Below are 19,305 nucleotides of genomic sequence, written 5' to 3'. Positions count from 1 at the left end.
ATATGTTGTATGTACACGACATGAACGATGATAATATTTATATAATGGCATTTATTGGTTTCGAGTGTCGGCAATTTACAATGATGACTCCATTATATTGTCAAATATTATTTATCTGAACGTATATTGCTGTGGAATGCGATCGACCTTAGTAATCAAGGAACGTATTTGCGAAATAGACGAAACACAGTTTCGTCTAAACGTACATTGAGTAATAAAAAGACCAAATTATTAATTTCATGCCACGATGACTTAAACAACATTTTTGCGGAAAATAAGTTGATAATTTCAATCAGCGGCCGTTTTCATGCGCAGCATTTTTTATACCGAACAATAATATCTGCTCTCGAGCAGTAATTATTTCAGTGCTAAACGTCGTTTTCTTCAATCTCCGCGCAGAGATTCGACTAGCACCAGCATAGCCGCATCAAACCCCTGCCTTCATAATCAACCACGTGTTTCTATCCTTTAGCCACGACAAAATTGCGTCACGTGACTTCACGCCTCAGCTACATCCGGAAGGAGGGTCAGATGCGCGCGACGAACCCCTTACGCCCGGGGAGAACGGGACCGAGGACGGTACGGGTCACGTTAGGGTCATACAGCTGATAAAGGACAGAGAGCCCTTGGTAAATATACCATTTCACTCGTGTTGAGTGTAAACCTCACGTGATAGTTAAGATGGCGACGTCCATGCGGAGAAAGTTTTTTCGTCGTTTTATACCCTTTATTACGGGTGTTTAATTTTAAAATGACGATCACTTTCAAGCCATACCAGTAAAAAGGCGATAAGCGTTTATTTCGTATGAAAATTTTCTTTTTATCTCGACTTTAGTCCCTGCAAATTGTCTTAGTTGTATGGAATGGCTTGTATATTTGTGATTACAAGTTCTATTGACCCTTAGTTATAATGATCGTGTCACATCTTCAGAACTAATAAATATTCTATTTATTCTAGTCTATGTTCTTGTTTTATTTGAGTCTCGAGGATATGAGATAATTTTAAGCATTTTCTCCCATAAAATCTATTAATTATCGATTACAGCCAAGAAATAGTCCCTTCATGTTTGACCATTCATGTATTAATGTATTCATACGCTAGTTTATAAAACAGCTGATTCGAGCGTTTTGGATCACAGTATTGTTTGACACTATCGATCTATTATTGATCAGAAAATTTTGCAACACCCGCCCACCCTATTTTGATTTGTGTTAGTATATTTCTGCTTGATATGTTTTTTATTGTTAATAAGTTGGTGTAGTTTGCTAAACGTTTTGTTTATTATGTGCAATTAGTATTTGTATAGTTGTAATTCATAATTTATGTGGATATTGATAGCCGTTATTGTTACCTGCTTTAGGTTGTGTAAGCAGGAGTTGATAGGCGGAATTGAGATATTTAAGCTATTGGGCTTAATTATTTATTTTTTCAAATTGATTCGATTTGAAATTATGGTCAGGTGTATGGAATGTCTTGTATATTTGAGATTGTAAGTTCTATTGACCTTTGATTATTTATTTGATCAATTTGATTTGATTTGAAATTATGGTCAGTTGTATGGAATGTCTTGTATATTTGTCAATATGTCATTATATTGGGTGCTTGTGTCAAAATAGTATGTCAAGCCACCCTTATAGTGATTCAACGAACCCATATATCGTGTGGATGTGACCTTATAATAGGTCAATACGTCATTATATGATGTGCATTTTTCAATATATTATGTCAAGCCACCCTTCCATTGAGTCTATAGGTAATTATAGTGGGTGCATTTTTTTCAATATATTGCGTCAAACCATCCTTATATTAGGTCAATCTGTCATTATATTGGGTGCTTTGCCAATATACTGTGTGGAAACATCCTTATATGAAGTGCTTTTGTCATTATATTATGTCAAACCATCCGTATATTGAGTCAATGAACACATTTATCATGTCGATGTGACCTTATGTAAAGTAAAAACATTTTTATCCTGTGTTTTCGTAATTTATTGATTGGATCAAATTGACCGGGAAATTGTTTCGGCAACGTATCGATCTTCATGTTGCTAAAACGTATCAGTGCACAGTGCGACATTAGCCGGTCAATTTGATCCACTCAATATACTGACGAAACCACTCAATCACGCCGGGTATGCGGATACTTTGATAACAGATGGCACTTCGATACCAGATAACAACAAAAGCCACGCGCGAGAGTTGAGTTCGTCAGCTTTTTTGCATTTATGGTCTGTTCATTTGGTTTTCAGACACGTAACATTGTTAGGTCGATTAATAGTAAAGTACTTTGTATTGCGGAGCAAAAAAGTCATAAAAAACAGTGGTTATAAAAAAGAGATACAATTTCATCGATAATCGTCATGAATTCGATGATCAGTACGTATTTGAACAAAACAAAAATACTTGGAAATAAATCAAGAACGTGCCAACTAATCGAAATTAAAGATCAATATGTCCATTAATGTTACAACATGTTAAATTTTAGTTGAATAACGTATTAAAGGAAATTCAAATGTTTTAAGAGTCGGATGCCAAATTTTCATGGACACTTCTTTTACCGATCATCTCAAGGACAATGGCACTTCGATTCCAGATAACTCGACACTTTTTACCAGATATAACACACTCTATTTAGTGAATCAGAAATGCAGAATTCTATGTGAAATACTGCTATAGTAAGCAGGCAATACTGACGTAAATTAAAAACGAATTACCGCAACATGTTCTTATCCCTTTGGAATATGATAATTAAAGGGAAAGGGAAGTGTAAAGAGAAGTGCTTCCTATAAGCAGAGCTCAATGTAAAGGGAGTTTTCAAGTCTTTTAAATTTTGTGGCTACGCATTAGTTTCGTCTGTCTTCATGGTGCAATTCTAATGAGCATCAATGACAAAGGATTTTATTAGGTGTATTGGCCGCTTTAAGACCGCTTGCTCTCCTTATCTAGAGTCCTGCTATAAGTTCAATTGAACACAGTCGTGTTGATCCACATGATCCGTTGTATTTTCAATTCTCTTAATCTCAATTTACCACTTAAAAACGAATTTATTATTTAGCCAATTATTTCGGTCGTCACTTGAAATATATTACTTCAGAAATAAGCATATGAATTATTTAAAATTTGCACTTAAACTATTAATTATATAAATTAAAGTAATACGATTTTTGAAAACGAACAACGCCAGTGGTTATATTTAACATGTGTATGTAATTACGTTATGCATATATACAAATGTATGTAGATTCCCAATGTGTAGCGGTTGACAATGCAAATTGATTCGTACTTCAAAATGTTTGGTAAGAATAGCCATAATATACATAAATGCATTTCAGGTAGAAGATAAAACTCGGTTATCAGTGCCCAATTTGTTGAAAGTCTCTGTTATCCGAAGTGCCCTATATCTGGAATCAAAGTATCCGCAACTTCATGAATACCACCTATTAAAACATGCTCTATCTTCGTATATATTTCATTGAATACTATCAAAATTTCAGTATTTGAAGCACAGTGATTACTCTATATGCTGGAATATCAAAAAATTTCTTGCAATATTTCTAAGTAGTTTTATTGTGTTGAAATGTTTACTGTTCCTCCAGTGTATGCTGTCTTCCGACCGAATGTTCTAATTTTTTGGGAAAAAATCTACCATTCTTCAGCGATGTATTTCTTTGCAATAGAAAAGGATACATCATTTATAAACTCGACCATGCGCCTTGTCTAAAAAACTAATCTTTATGATATAACTTTAAAAAAAAACTGATGAACCTACCTCTCGCGCGTGGCTTTTGTTGTTATCTAGTATCGGAGTGCCATCTCTTATTAAAGTATCCGCATACCCAGCGTGTCAATATAAGGATGGTTTGACATAATATAATGAAAATGCACCCAATATAATGACATATTGACTAAATATAGGGATGGTTTCACATAATATATTGACAAAAGCACCCAATATAATGACATATTGACTTAATATAAGGATGGTTTGACACAATATATTGACAAATGCACCCAATAATAAATGGGTTTGTTGACTAAATATAAGGATGGCTTGACATAATATATTGACACAAGCACCCAATATAATGACATATTGCCTTAATAAATTGACAAAGTTACTAAATATATTTCTATTTGGACACAACACTGTTCATTTTGTACGTATAAGACAGTCAATGCTTTCCATATCGTCGCTTCATTTCATGCAGTGTTTATATAGTGTCAATTTCAAACGTTAAGACAGAGAATGACGAAAATGATTCCGTCGATAGAATGCATGAATAACGAGACGTGTAATTCGCCGGGCGACAAAAGAAGCACTACATAACTTTTAGAAATGATATAAATTTACTAAGCCGCGGATTGAAGACTTCCCATTATTCAATATAACACAAGATCTATGTGTACATGTATATAATCAAACATTGATATCCACTGATTGTATAGTTTTGAAACAATTAAGATGAAAATGTGGGTTATTAAATATTGCTATCGATGTAAAGTATTTTAAATGTACATCATTCTTTATTGAGAAAGAGGGGACTCAGTTATTAAATAATACATATATATATATATATATATATATATATATATATATATATATATATATATATATATATATATATATATATATATATATATATATATATATATATATATATATATGTGTGTGTGTGTGTGTGTGTGTGTGTCTTGTTCTGAGAAAACTGGGCTTAATTCATGTGCGTAAAGTGTCGTCCCAGATTAGCCCTTTGCAGTCCTCACAGGCTAATCAGGGACGACACTTTTATGGTATTTTTAGTTTCAAGGAAGTCCCTCCTTACCGAAAATCAAGTTTAGGCGGAAAGTGTCGTCCCTGATTAGCCTGTGCGGACTGCACAGGCTAATCTGGGACGATACTTTACGCACATGTATTATGCCCAGTTTTATCAGAACAAGAAACATATATACATGTAGTCCCAGGATCAGCTAAATTATAGTATCTAAACATCGAAAATAAAATAAAATGGATTTTTTTAACGAGCCATGCTCTGGGAAAATGGGGCTTAATGCGTGTACGTAGAGTGTCGTCCCAGATTTGCAGTCCGCACACGCTAATCAGGGACGACACTTTCCGCTGTTATTGTATTTTTCGTTTAAAAGAAAGCTATTCGGAGCAAAATCTAGTTAAGACGGGGTGTCGTCTTTTATAAGCCTGTGCGGACTGCACAAAATAATCTGGTACGGAACTTTACGCACATGTATTAAATTTCACAGAGCGAAGCTCTGATATAAACTATTCCCTGGTTTTCCTTTCCGACAGGGGGCGACACTGCAATACAACGACGAGAGCGGCACGGTGCAGATCGCCCGTGTCCTGATGGGTGGAGCAGCAGACAGAAGTGGTATGTTGTGTTTCAAGGAAGTCTCTTCTCAACTCAGAACCCGCTGTTTGTTGAGATGCGTTTCAACCTACATGTATTTATTTTTAGCTCGATTGCACGGAAAGTCTCAGCTTATGAAAACACTCTCGAGTTCATTTCATGGGTAGAACCAGTAATTTGTGTCTACAGAATGCTCCCTATGTGATGACTGAAGCCATGACCTCTCGGTCGCTAGGCAGACGAAATATCCACTACGCCACGGCGAGCTCTGTTGGTTTAAACTGTTGGTGTTGTTTTATTTGTCTAATTTAGCTCATTAACATCGCGAGACTTAAGGTTATTAAGTTCATACCCGTAGCCCGGGGGTGCGTTGGGTGCGTTGTTCGCACCCAATATTTTTGACGAGTAAAAAAAATGGTACAATTAGATGCAGCCTACTTTATTCGACGCAAAAACGATTATTTCACTTTTCCCCGGAATGCAGTGAGTCTTCGTATTAAAGCGTTACAATAATGTTGAATTCAATAGGCTACCGACAGGTCGCCATAAAATGATCAGGTGGACGTTAAAGGGACTTTGCACAGATTTTGGCATGTTTTGGAGTTTGTCATTAAATGCTTCATATTGATAAATGTGAACATTGGATATAAAAGCTCCAGTAAAAAATCAAGAATAAAATTAAAAAAAGAAAAAGGTAAACCTCAGCAGGGCTCGAACCACTGCCCCCTGGTGTCCTGGAGTAAAAAGTCCACCATTTAGACCACTCGGCCATCCTTCCGGATATACTGCCACATGTATTTTACACATCATATAAGCAATCTTCGTAGTTCCACAAAATGTAACGACAACAACAGAACTCTCAAAATTATTAATTCGTTTGGCGTTGCAACGCTTTATAATTTTCGGGTTTTTAAATCGTCAAAAGATGCATATAATGGCTATTTTAGGGCATGATAAATATTAAGTATTTCTGCTTCCTCACAAATATCATAACTAAAAAGAAAATTTGCAAATCTGAAACAACTTTTTTCAATTGTGTCAATTTACCCAAACGTGAAAAGGCCCCTTTAACGTTCAATGTTCATTAACTGTGACGGATCTTGAGCATAATGGGCAAATAAGTTCATCTTTTTATTAAGGACTTGGGGCCAGCAGTTTGTGGTTATAGGGTCTTTAAGAAGGCTTATGTGCTGTATGTTTCTGAACATCGTTTAGAAATAGATAACTAATTGGTTAAAAATAGTTTAAAAAATAAAAGTAACCAGTTATACCCTTTTACCATTTTGATTTCTGTTTAGTATTGATGCAGATTAGAGAAGACCAAGTTTTGTTAATCAGTGTTTGTTGTACAATGCACTATTAGCTCGTGTAGAGCAATGCTATGCCTCTGGTACCATAGTAGCAGACAAACAATTGTTTTTAAAAAAAGTCAAATATTTCCTTTTAATTTGCTTGACTTAAGAATGGTATAATTTTGGAATTATAAAATACACCACTTTTATCAAGATTCCAAGAAATAATCATATTTTATACTGTTATTATTGTTGATATTACATTCTATAAATTTTTTGTTGCATATGTAAACAAAGTGTGTGCGCGCATAATAGTGTCGGGTTAACAACCGTATAAAAGGGTATTTCCGTGACTGATCGAAAACGGTGGTTATCGAAAAACGGAAGTGGGGAATTCATGTATGTTATATCATATTCATGTCCATCAATCACTGAGTATGTCAATGAAAGTTCATTTTCATATAAAAAAAAATGCTCTATAACTTCAGTCTCTAAATACAGATAAAAAGTCACCAGAATCCCGGATTTTACATTTCATTTTCAAAATTTTCTTGGGAAAATTCGCACACCCCTTTTCAAAACCCTGCCTTCGGGCCTGGGGCCCGTCTTGTCAAAGATCGTACGACATTCTCACCTTACGATGCAATTTTCGAAGCGCCATAAATACGCAACCGTCAAATTTATAATTACTTTTGTTGAACATTTCCATTCATTTTCAAAGTAGCTGTCAAATATCCTTTATATTTGAAACATACAACTCATAATCACTTATATTTTAAAATTAAAAAAATTAAATCGTAAGTTAACATTGTCGCACGATATTTGATAAGACGAGCCCCTGAAGTTAATATGATGATGGAGTCCCTTTCTATGAATGAATCGGTACTTGCGCCGTAGAAACGATCGCGCCAAAGCTGACAATATATCGATTGAGAACACGGTTGGGTGAAAGCATCTCATTTGATCGTCCTCTACAGAGTGCACTCATCCGGCTGGACACTTTCCTATGGTTGAAAATCGGATAACATTTATATCGAAAACATTCTATTCCTATTGCTGAATAGTACTATTTTCTGAGAATACGATACATTTAATAAAGCTTAATTAGTCGTTGTCGGCACAGGTACTTCATAAATTAAAGTGCAAGGGTACTCAGTAAGTACATGTATAATACAATGTGCTCCGGATACGGAAACTACATGAATTCTTAAAGGCACCCGGCAAAAGTGCGTGCTACTTTTAAGTGTATTCGCCCGCCGTGCACCTGGTACTTTGTATTATACTTAAGAGTATCCGGGGCACTTGTAAGAAGTATCCGAGCGGACTATAACCAACCTAGCTTAAATAAATCGTTCTACGTTGACTTTAATTATATAATGTTATTTATGTGTGTTATATACCTTTCAAGTCAACGGAACATAATGACGCGAATATACAGCTAGGCCTAAATGGAAGGGCGACCCGCCCTGCCCTTCCGAAACAACGACATGCCCTTCCAAGTCCCCGCTCTGCCCTTTTATTTCTATTTGAGACATATTATAATTTATTAATCTCGTATTACATTGATATTTATCTTTTACTCATTGTAAATATTTTATTTACATGGTTTGATATTAATGGAAATAATATATTCTAACAATTATTAATAATATAAAAATGAATATCCAACATGGAGCAATCCAGATACGACTGCGCACTCGAAAGTGCCCTTTTGACAAAATAGCCCCCTCCCTCCTGCCCTTTTCAAATCCTAGCTGGAGCACTGGATAACCCAGACTACATATAATCAATAATTAGCTTATGAATAGTGTCGGGGACACGTGACTTCTGGTTACACATCACTATAAGGGCTTTGAGACACGTGATCGCTTTTTTGTTAGGAACATGATTTCTCGCTGCTAGGCAAATGATTTTGTTGTTGCTAGACACGTGATATATTGTTGCTAGAAACGTGATTTCTCGTTGCTAGGCATCCTGCACGTGGGCGATGAGATACTGGAGGTGGCAGGGCAGAGCGTGCGAGACAAGACACCGGACCAGATAGCCACCGAACTGGTAGTCTGCTAGTTGGGTTCGATTGGTCATTATCGGCTCGGGTACTACTTTAGTTTATCCCGGGTACGGAAAATATACTAACAAGTACCCGGACAATTTAGACTATATCCGAGGTGTATTCCCGTCAAAAATTCGATGTCGTAAAACGCCCTGTGGAATACGAAACAAAATTCTCTTTGTAAAAAACCTGCCTCAACAAGCTTTTTGAATAGGACAAAATGTTGACATAAATATGAACATAATTAATTCGACAAAAATAGCCGACAACGACCAATCTAGCATTAGAATTCTCGGGTCAGTATATTTGAGGTACCCGGGGTACATTTAAGTAAACTTACCAGTACCCGGGGTACATTTAAGTAGTACCCGAGCCGACAATGACCAATCGAGCGCTAGTTGGCTTGTTAGTTAATCTAGTTGCCTATATGGTTAGTGATGTAAACCTAATAAATTAAGTAAGAGCATGCGAGCCAAAATTGACAATTAACTGGAGCAGTATGTTATTAAGTTAGATTATCATTGGGTGAGTGAGGGGCGAGTGTTAGAGTTGGTGGATGGTGAGTGAGTGATTTAGTGACTGCATACTGTGAGTTGTGTACACTATTAAATAAGTTAGTGGTAAGTAGGCGGGAGCGTTTGTTAAAGATCGAGTGATTTGGTTATGGAGGAGGGAGGTAATGAATGAGTAGTTTTTGTCTGCATTTGTGTTCTGTTGGTTTTCCTTGCACGGTTTTATTGAATGGTTGCAGACGAAGATGTCCGGTGCGATCTCAATGAAGATCCTGTCAGGGACCCATCGCCTCATCACGCTACGAGAGAGCAAGGTTGTAGTTAAATGCATGTGCGTAAAGTGTCTTCAAATATTAGCATGTACACTCCATACAAGCTAATCATGGACGGCACTTAACGCTTAAATTAGATTTTTGCTAAGAACATATTTCATTTAAACGAAAAAAACATAATCATGCGGAATGCACAGGCTAATCTGGGACGCTCATGACACACATCTATCTCATCCGGTTTTCCTATAGCGAGACCCATATCAATAGTGTATTTCTATTAATTAAATTCCTCATAATTGATATGATACAAATTTACATAAACATTTCAAGCACAAATAATATACATGATGTTCTTTCTTCTCACAACTTTGTCCGAATGTTTTCAAGAACAACTTATTTGGCCTAATGACCATTAAATTACTAATACGCTTGTGAAGGAAAGGAAAACGCAACTATAGGTCAGTGCTCGTTTTTCCGTCTCAATTGCGATTGATTGTTTTTTTTATCACACATGCATTTCTAAACCAGACATTAAGAACCACGTGCTCATCACCTGACGACGATTTTCTTTTTCATTTGACACCGATTTTGCAAATTTAAAAACAAAAGTAAATAAATATCAAATTTAGAAGAAGATTTTCACACACAAAATCAATGTCAATAAAAACACGGATAGTATACTTGTATACGTCATTTGTGCACAGATGCGCGTTCGCGCCTTTTTCGACTACAACCCAATTTACGACGTGCTCAACCCCTGCCCGGAAGCGGGTCTCACGTTCTGTCGCGGCGACGTGCTCCACATCGTCTCACAGGAAGACCCCTGGTGGTGGCAGGCGCGACGAGAGGGCGAGCGCACAGGAAGGACGGGTCTAATACCCGCACGGCAATTGCAGGAGAGGTCGGTTTAATGAATGTGACTTAGATTTTAGTGATACATTAAATAATTTACCTTTTGGGCCTAACGTGTTTTTCTACAGAAAAGGTATTTTGGTTGTGTTAAGTTATCCAATATATCTTACATTCGTAATGAAGGGATGGTTAAATGGTTTGCTGAAGGGATGTTGAATGATAATAGTCACATAGAACGGTTGAAGGGATGTTTTAGTTGATTTTGACATAAAACTACATTTTTAGGATGATTTTTGACAAAATAATAGTATTTTGGAGACTCGTTGTTTGATTTGAGCACAGCATCATTGGAACATGAATGCATTTATTAGTTATAATACATAGTTTCGTGTGTTGTGACTTCCAGAAACGAAATCATCCGTCGTTACCATAGTGATGATGACGTCACGACCTGCAGCAGCCGTTCGCCACGTAAGAATTCGCAATCCCTTCCTGTCTTAATGCCGTTCTTTAGCGTTATTGTATCTGTTGTATATATTGTCCCAAGTCACGTGGATTTAAGTCACATTATCACGACATTCAAAACGCATATCAACATTCCATCAATTAAATGTCTATTTTGCAATTAGCTGATATTTTCTAAAAATTTGTTAAGATTGAAACTAAACATGGCACAGCACTATGACCCTTCCATTTCCATCGTTTGAGTCATATTATCAAGACATTCAAACTAACTAAGACCAATCAGTTTCCATGGTTTCAGGCGGCACAAGTCCGTGCAGATTCAGTCCCCGGATTCCCCGGACCCGCCGAGTGCGCCGAAAGATGTACCAGTCCCAGCACAGTGGAGGTACACCCGACCTTCTACGTAGAGGTACTCACCTCTACCAGTTTGTATTCTCTTCTTTCAAATTCATTTTTATCACTGTGCGCTAAATTATAACAAAACAATATTGAACTATTGTTCAATATCTAAGCGATTGAGCTTACAATTACCCAATCATATTAGATTAGATAAGTTAAGGTTAAAGTAAACATCGCTCAGAATTTTATTTTTTGAAAGGTGTGGTTAAACTTAAGTAAGAATTACGTTGCGTCAAAAACTAAACATTTTAATTCGATATTCAAATGAGCCTTTTTCATCTTTGATCAAGACACATTTTTCGCAATCAAACTAAACCTGGTTCGATGTTTATTCCTTTACTCTATCATATAAGTAGTGGGTTTCAAATTAAGTCGATCTCCAATAAATTATGTTTCAGGTCAATACGTTTTAATATTAAAACGACTTCAAGTGAAAATTGATAACAATATAAGAGAGTTTAAATTCAATAAGGTCGCATATGTCCGAGGTCAAAATACGCTGAAGCAGACATTGTTCGCATGCCAGTTTGGTAAAATATTGCATGTATGTTACAAAAAATCGAGATGTAACTAATTCAACATGCAACTTGTTATTTCTGTGTTAGTCAAAGTTCTCGTTTATTGCAGAGTACGATGTTGAAGATATCCCGACTTATGAGGAGGTCGACTTATATCAACCAAATGCAGACGTATTCCGTCCAGTTGTGCTTATCGGTAAACAACAATAGTAGCATAAGTAGGCCGATGGCGTAATTTTAACAATCCAACTCCCAGCTGCATGACCGTCAGGGTCGCTGTACAACAGTCGTAAAAATAATTATCTTAAACATAAAAAATATATAATTATTATATATACTTCTAAATAACAGCGAAAACTACCCTATATGTTCTGAACTTACCAAGGGTCTTGTGTTACAATGAACTACAGCAACTACATTCTGTAATGTGGTTAAAAACTTTTATTCCGTTATAGAACCGGGTCAGCAATAATACACATTAGTTATGTGTGTTGGTAAATCATAATTGGGCCGTGCACTGTGAAAAGGGGGTTTAATGAATTTGTGTACAGTGTCGTCCCAGATTAGCCTGTGCAGTCCGCACAAGCTAATAAGGGAGGACATTTTCCGCCTAAACTGGATTTTTGCGGACTGCACAGGCTTATCTTGGACGACACATTTTACGGACATGCAGTAAACCTCCTTTTCGCAGAGCACGGCGCATTTATAAAATGTGCATTCACAAGCCGAATGGTGAAACAAGCGCAACTGCTGGCATAGCTAAATAATGAACAAGAGGTCAACCTAGAATTCAAAAATAATGGTTGATTCAGTACCGTTACACTGACCTTGATGCAAAACCATCACACTGACCTTTCAACGGGGAGATCATAGAACGCTGACTGCGTTAGCCGGCTAGATTGCTATGCCCATCTGTTTAAGCCTTTAACTTTCCTTTCTACTGCAGGTCCCCCTGGGGTGGGGCGACATGAGTTGAAAAGGCGACTGCTGTCACATGACCCTGACCTTTTCGAGGAAGTGGTACCTTGTATGTAGACGAGCGTATTACCATCTAATACATATACATAAATCTAATGCAAAAATAATATTCAATGTACATGTTTATCCACTAATTGTTTTTTAGTTTGCGTCTTGTTTTGTGATGTTTAAAGAAGGAGAACATATCGAAATTAGGTCTTGGTTAAATCCTTTTGTGTCTGTCTAACAAAACTATTTGTAAATTTATACCTAAAATTAATATATTTCTTCTGCAAATATTGACTTATGAAAACTACGACATGTATTTATTATTTATTATGTCTGAAGACACGAGCCGACGCAAGAAGACGCACGAGCAGGACTCCAGGGAATATCACTTTGTGCCTCGCGAGGAGATGGAACGAGGCATCATTAACCACAGGTACACACCATGAACCGATATTTCTTCTTGTAACTAAAAAGTGTTTATTTTATATATGAGCCTCGCTCTGGAAAAATGTGGCTTAATCACGCCGGGTATGCGAATACTTCGTTGACGGATGGCACTTCACTAACAGAGAACAACAAACGCCACGCGCGAGAGGTGAGTTCTTCAGCTTTTTTGTATTTATGTTCTGTTTATTTGGTTTTTAGACACAGAACATTGTTTGGATGATTAATGGTATAGCACTTCGTATTGCGAAGAAAGAAATTCGCGGAAAAACGGTGAATTATGAAAAAAAACGATGAAATTCCATCGATAATTAGCATGAATTGAATGATCAGTACATATTTTAACAAAATAAACACACTTGAAAATAAATCATGAACGTGCTAACTATTCAAAATAAAAGATCAATATATCCAGTAATGTTACAACATGTTACATTTAAGTTTACTAATGTATTTGAGAAAATTCAAATGTTTTTAGAGTCGCATGCACATTTTTCATAAGCACTTCGTTTACCGATCATCTAAAAAACAATGGCACTTCGTTTCTCGACATCTAGACACTTTTTTCCAGATATAACACACTCGTTTTTTGTGAATCAAAAATGCAGAATTCGCTGTGGAATACTGTTAAAGTAAGCAGGCAATAAATAAAAATGTACGTACTTAGTACGCAAAAAAACCCACGAAATACCGAAGCATGTTCTTATCCCTTTGAAATATGATTATGATTTGGTATAAATGTGAACGATAAATGTTAAACAAATTGGATATGTCTAATGAGTAAAATCTATATGACCATATATTTTAAATAACGTTCAGATGATGAACCCATAATGTCTACTTCATCGGGAGCTCTTCATCTTAACACTCAAATGGAAGATATCTGCACGATGCCAACTTGTCTTTAACAGGAGTGCTGAGCTTTTTGCGTTTTGGAGTTGTGCGGGTGATGAAGGTTTGCGAACCCCTTACTTCAATAGTTTTCCTCTCATTCTCCAATCTTATGGGAATTATCCCTTCGTGGGACTTCGACTGGTACTTAAGCAATCCAGTTTCGCTTTGAAAAATAAGCTCTCTGTATTTTAAAGTCTGGCGCTTGTGGCCTTTTACACAATGCTCCACAATTACCGAATATTCATCTGTTTTGTATGTAGGTGATGCACAATAGAAGCACCTATACTTCGAAAGAGTATTCTTATCCATGGGTTCAGATCCTGTGAAAAGACAAAACAAGAATACATTTGAAAGAACAGACGTGACGAATACCCCCACATGCCCCATTGACACAGAATATTTTACGTGTTGTCTTCACACAAAAACAGCGGACACCATGCTCAATGTTAAAAACGCACTAAGTGACCCGTGACTTAGTTTTGACCCCGCATGGCCCATGTTTGATCTTTGCCTATACATCATCAAGATACAACTTCTGACCAAGTTTGGTATATATCTGATGAATACTACTTGAATTAGAGAGCGGACATCATGCTGAGTTTTAAAAAACGCACCAAGTGACCCCGTGACATAGTTTTTGGCCCGACATGGCCCATGTTCAAACTTGGCCTAGACACCATCTTAATACAACTTCTGACAAAGTTTGGCGAATATTGGATGAACACTACTTGAATTAGAGAGCGGACACCATGCTGAATGTTTAAAATGCACTAAGTGACCCCGTGACTTAGTTTTTGACCCGTCATGACCAATATTCAAACTTTACATAGACATCATCTAGATACCACTTCTGACCAAGTTTGGTAAAGATCGGATGAAAACCGAGAGAGCGGACACCTAATACGGACCAACCGACCGACAGATCGACAAGTTCTATCCTATATAGCACCCTAAACTTCATTTGTGGGGGTATACTAAGTGCTGACTCCATAATATGACATTTAAACATTTTATGTACGCATTCCTTTTTTCCAGTCAGTTGTTTTTACGATTTAATTTTACCCGTGTTTCTTTAAACTCAACCAATACAGTGATTTAGGGTCAGGTGAATCGCACTTCGAGCAAACGTTAGCGCAATCTCTTGCACGACGGTTACATTACATTCACCTCTGTGTTGGGCTCAGAACGGACTATTGTTATGAAAGCGTCTCATTCATGTCATGATCATACCAAGCGTTAATCATTGAGGCTACAGTATACTAACAATCTCTTGCACGACGGTTACATTGCATTCACTGCATTAAAGAAAACCATCTCATACCATGATATCTTATATCAGTCTTAATTCATTATTAAAATAAAATTGATATGGTTTTTTGATGTTAAGAAACCAACATACATACACACGTCGAAGCAATTCCAAACGTCACTCAATAAACATTATGTTCAATTGTTTACATTTGTAAAGTGCGTGGAATGATTCCATCTGCGTACATGGGCAATAAAATAGTTCCAAAGAGTTGCATTAAAACTCGCAAGTTTTTGCACGATTTATTTTACATTTAAAAGTCATATTTCTTTATTTAATGCATGCGATCTTAAATATCCAATCCAATATACATTGCATTCGTTTGTTCGGTTTTAGCTATTTTATAGACAAAATGGCGTACTGAGCCTTTCGCAGAGTTGTATGTGAGAGCAAGGAACGACAACTCTGCGTGGAGATTGACGTTAGCGTTGCGTAAAGGGAAGTGCTCCCTATAAGCAGGGCTCAAAGGGAGTTTTACCATTCTCTTTTTAATTTTATTGCTACGCATAGGTATCGTCTTGATGATGCGATTCAAATAAGCACAACCGACATAGGATTTTATGAAGAACAAATGTGTATTTGCCTCATAAAGACCCCTTCACTACCGATATCTAGAGCCCTGCTATAAATAAAATTAAAAACGATTGTGTTGATCCGCATTATCCGTTGTATTTTCATTTCTCTGAATCTCAAGTTACCAATAAAAGAACAAGTTCATTATGTACGCATTTATTTAATAATAAATATTATCTTATTTAAAAATTGCAATAATAATTAACATAGTATAAATTAATAGTAATGTGATTTTTGAAAAATATATTTTCAAAATGATTCGTATGAATAGCCATAATATAAATAAATGCATTTAAGGTAGATGATAAAAGTCAGTTATTAGAGTGCCCGCTTTGTTGAAAGTCTCCGTAATCTGAAGTGCCCTTTATCGGTAAACAAAGTGCCTGCAACTTTATGTATGGCACATATTACAACATGCACTATCTTTGTTTATATTTCATTGAATACTATCAAAATTTCAGTATTTGAAGCACAGTGATTACTCTACATGCTGGAATAGCAAACAATTTCTTGCAATAATTCTAAGTAGTTTTATTTTGTTAAAATGTTTACTGTTCATCCAGTTTATGCTGTTTTCCGATCGAATTTTCTATTTTTGTGGCAAAGCTGTACCATTCTTCCGTGAAATTGTGTATTCCCAATACAAAAGGATACGCCATTTATCAACTCGACCATGTGTCTTGTCTTAAAAACTAATCTTTAGGATATAATTTTAAATAAAACAGAGGAACTTACCTCTCGCGCGTGGCGTTTGTTGTTCTCTGTTAGTGAAGTGCCATCCGTCAACGAAGTATTCGCATACCCGGCGTGTTAATGCATGTGTGAAAAGTTACGGTCCTGCTTAGTCTTTGCAGTCCGCACAGCCTGATCAGGGACGCCTCTTTCCGCTTTTATTGTAGTTTTTGTTTAAAGTAAGTCTCTTTACAAAAGTTCAATTAAGGCGAAAAGTTTTTTCCCTGATTATCTTGTGTGGACTTCACTTTACGCACATGCATTAAAGGGGCCTTTTCACAGATTTTGGCATTTTTTAACTTATTCATTAAATGCTTTATATTGATAAATGTAAACATTGGATCGTAAAAGCTCCAGTAAAAAATCAAGAATAAAATTAAAAAAAGGAAAAGAACATTGCCCGGAGCAGGTTTCGAACCAGTGACCCCTGGAGTCCTGCCAGAGTCCTGAAGTAAAAACGCTTTAGCCTACTGAGCTATTCCGCCGAGTACACATACTTGACGTATATATACCTTATATAAGCAATCTTCGTAGTTTCACAAAATTTAACGACAAAAACAGAACTCTCCAAATTATTCAATCGTTTCGCGTTGCAACGCTTTATAATTTTTAGGTTTTAAAATCGTCAAAAGATGCATATAATGGCTATATTAGACCATGGTAAATGTTCAGTATTACTGTTTCATCACAAATATCATAACTAAAACGAAAATGTGCGAATCTGAAACAACTTTTTTCAATTTTGTCAATTTACCAAAGCGTGAAAAGATCCCTTTAAGCCCAATTTTCATAAAGCGAGGCTTAGACATTTTTCTCTTTACTTATTTTTTTGTAGATTTTCTTTTCAAGTGTTGTTCGTGATTATGACCACTTTTCATGCGTCGCTTTGGTGGAAATGAAGCCACTATGTTGTCGTTTACATACCATTTATATCATGTAGAAAGCGAGAAAATGTTTTAAATGGTGCGCACTGCGTTTAGTATAGTAAGGGTTTCAGGACAACAATTTAGCATGTATTATTTTATTATAATAATTTCAATGCACTAGTGTATTGGACAATGTGTTAACATTTGTAGCAAATGTATCAAAATTCACGTATAAGTTCCAGTGTTATACCGTTATTAAATGTAAAGTATTCAACGGGAAAACATCTCGATGTTTTCAGATTCGTGGAATACGGCGAATTTAAGGGTAACCTGTACGGGACGAGCTACGCCTCAATCCGGTCTGTGATATCCAGGGGCAAAATTTGTCTCCTCTGTCCACACACACAGGTATGAGTCTCAAGCACTTTCCCCTGACAAATGTTTATAGTGTCTCGATACGCCATTAGAATGACAAGTCTAGTGTAAACTTTATTTGCAAAAAGTCTAAATGAAACACCTGCTACTAGTTAAAAATAGCTTAACATGTGGTGGTTGATTCACTTTTGACTATTCGTAGCCAAGTATCAAAGATGACGCGATTAGCTCGCTTGTTACAAAATCTACTACTTATCCTGGGCCCGTATTCACCAACCAATTCTTAGACTTAAGAATAGACTTAGAACCAAGAAAAATGTGTTCAGTGTTTGAATATATACAGGCCTCCACTGGTGATTATGTCATTTACAAAATGTTCTATATGAAGAATAATATATAAATAGATATTTACCGCAGAGTTTGAGTCAAAATTACAGAAATTCTTGAATATTCTAATATAAGAATTTTCTTTATTCTTAGACTTAAGTCTAAGAATTGTTTGGTGAATACGGGCCCAGTAAGTTTGCTTCCCTTTATATCAAGATTGACAACTTTAATTTGTTTATTGCCTCAAAAATAAGCAGACGCAAACTATATGAAACTATCTTTTTAAATTACTTTATGACACTAAGGGCCAATGCGCAAATCAAAAGTATAGCAATACCTTTTCTTACTCAAACCTACCGCTTGCAGGCATTGAAACTGCTGAGATCTCCGGAAATCAAGCCATTCATCGTCTATGTGAAGCCGCCGCCCATCGAGGTCCTTTGTATAACCCGTAAGCAGATGCGCGCCATGAAAACCCTGGAGGGTGGAGCTACACGTCTTATCACGGTATTTTTTTTCCTTTTTATTGAATCTCTCTCATGTTAAAGGCATTTATTACCTGTGTATGTGCACCCTGTTGTGGAGTCAGTGTAGCAAATCGGTTGAGATCCCCACACTGCTGATAGAGAGTAACTTAAGAGACAGTTTACTCAACTGTTGCACCCTAATCTGCTAAGTCAACTGAGAGAAAAAATGGCGGATGAGGATAGCAAATTGTAGGGTGGACTATTACACGGAATAGAATGTCACTTGGAAAGGGCTTACATTCATTTAACTATGCCTTTAACCAATCCTTGACATTGTATTGGTAATATTTTTGGTAAAGAAATTAATGGAAAATTATCATTATGTGCCATTTGTGTTGTATTGTGAGACAAAGCTACCAAAATAGTTAAGTGTCCATGATTGAAGGGAAATCGTTTAATGATCTAGCAACACATGTGACATACCCAGGCTGGCTGTCGGAAAATCTTTCCTGCAAGTCAGAAATAGTCTACCAACATTTGTTAGTTTGCTTTAAAGTTCACATTGCGACTTCAATTTTCTATCGTAAAGTATCGTGGTTTGATGTTCCATTTACATGACGTAATG

The 19,305-nt window shown here is 36.4% G+C and overlaps 1 protein-coding gene across 1 annotated transcript in view; it reads left to right on the top strand.

Moving 5' to 3' along the window:
- LOC127848592 (MAGUK p55 subfamily member 7-like) overlaps positions 1–19,305 on the top strand; it is a 33,961-nt gene that overhangs the window by 10,896 nt on the left and 3,760 nt on the right. Inside the window, exons 6-17 of the mRNA XM_052381137.1 lie at positions 473–629; positions 5,304–5,385; positions 8,626–8,711; positions 9,461–9,535; positions 10,198–10,394; positions 10,752–10,816; positions 11,109–11,219; positions 11,837–11,923; positions 12,674–12,754; positions 13,033–13,126; positions 17,811–17,919; positions 18,580–18,720. Of these exons, the coding sequence (XP_052237097.1) occupies positions 473–629; positions 5,304–5,385; positions 8,626–8,711; positions 9,461–9,535; positions 10,198–10,394; positions 10,752–10,816; positions 11,109–11,219; positions 11,837–11,923; positions 12,674–12,754; positions 13,033–13,126; positions 17,811–17,919; positions 18,580–18,720 (1,285 nt within the window). The remainder of the gene's footprint in view (positions 1–472; positions 630–5,303; positions 5,386–8,625; positions 8,712–9,460; positions 9,536–10,197; positions 10,395–10,751; positions 10,817–11,108; positions 11,220–11,836; positions 11,924–12,673; positions 12,755–13,032; positions 13,127–17,810; positions 17,920–18,579; positions 18,721–19,305) is intronic.

This window comes from Dreissena polymorpha, chromosome 10 (assembly GCF_020536995.1).
Source record: "Dreissena polymorpha isolate Duluth1 chromosome 10, UMN_Dpol_1.0, whole genome shotgun sequence".
Taxonomy (NCBI): domain Eukaryota; kingdom Metazoa; phylum Mollusca; class Bivalvia; order Myida; family Dreissenidae; genus Dreissena; species Dreissena polymorpha.
Note: the sequence above shows the minus strand (reverse complement) of the source record. Positions and strands in the feature narration are given on the sequence as shown.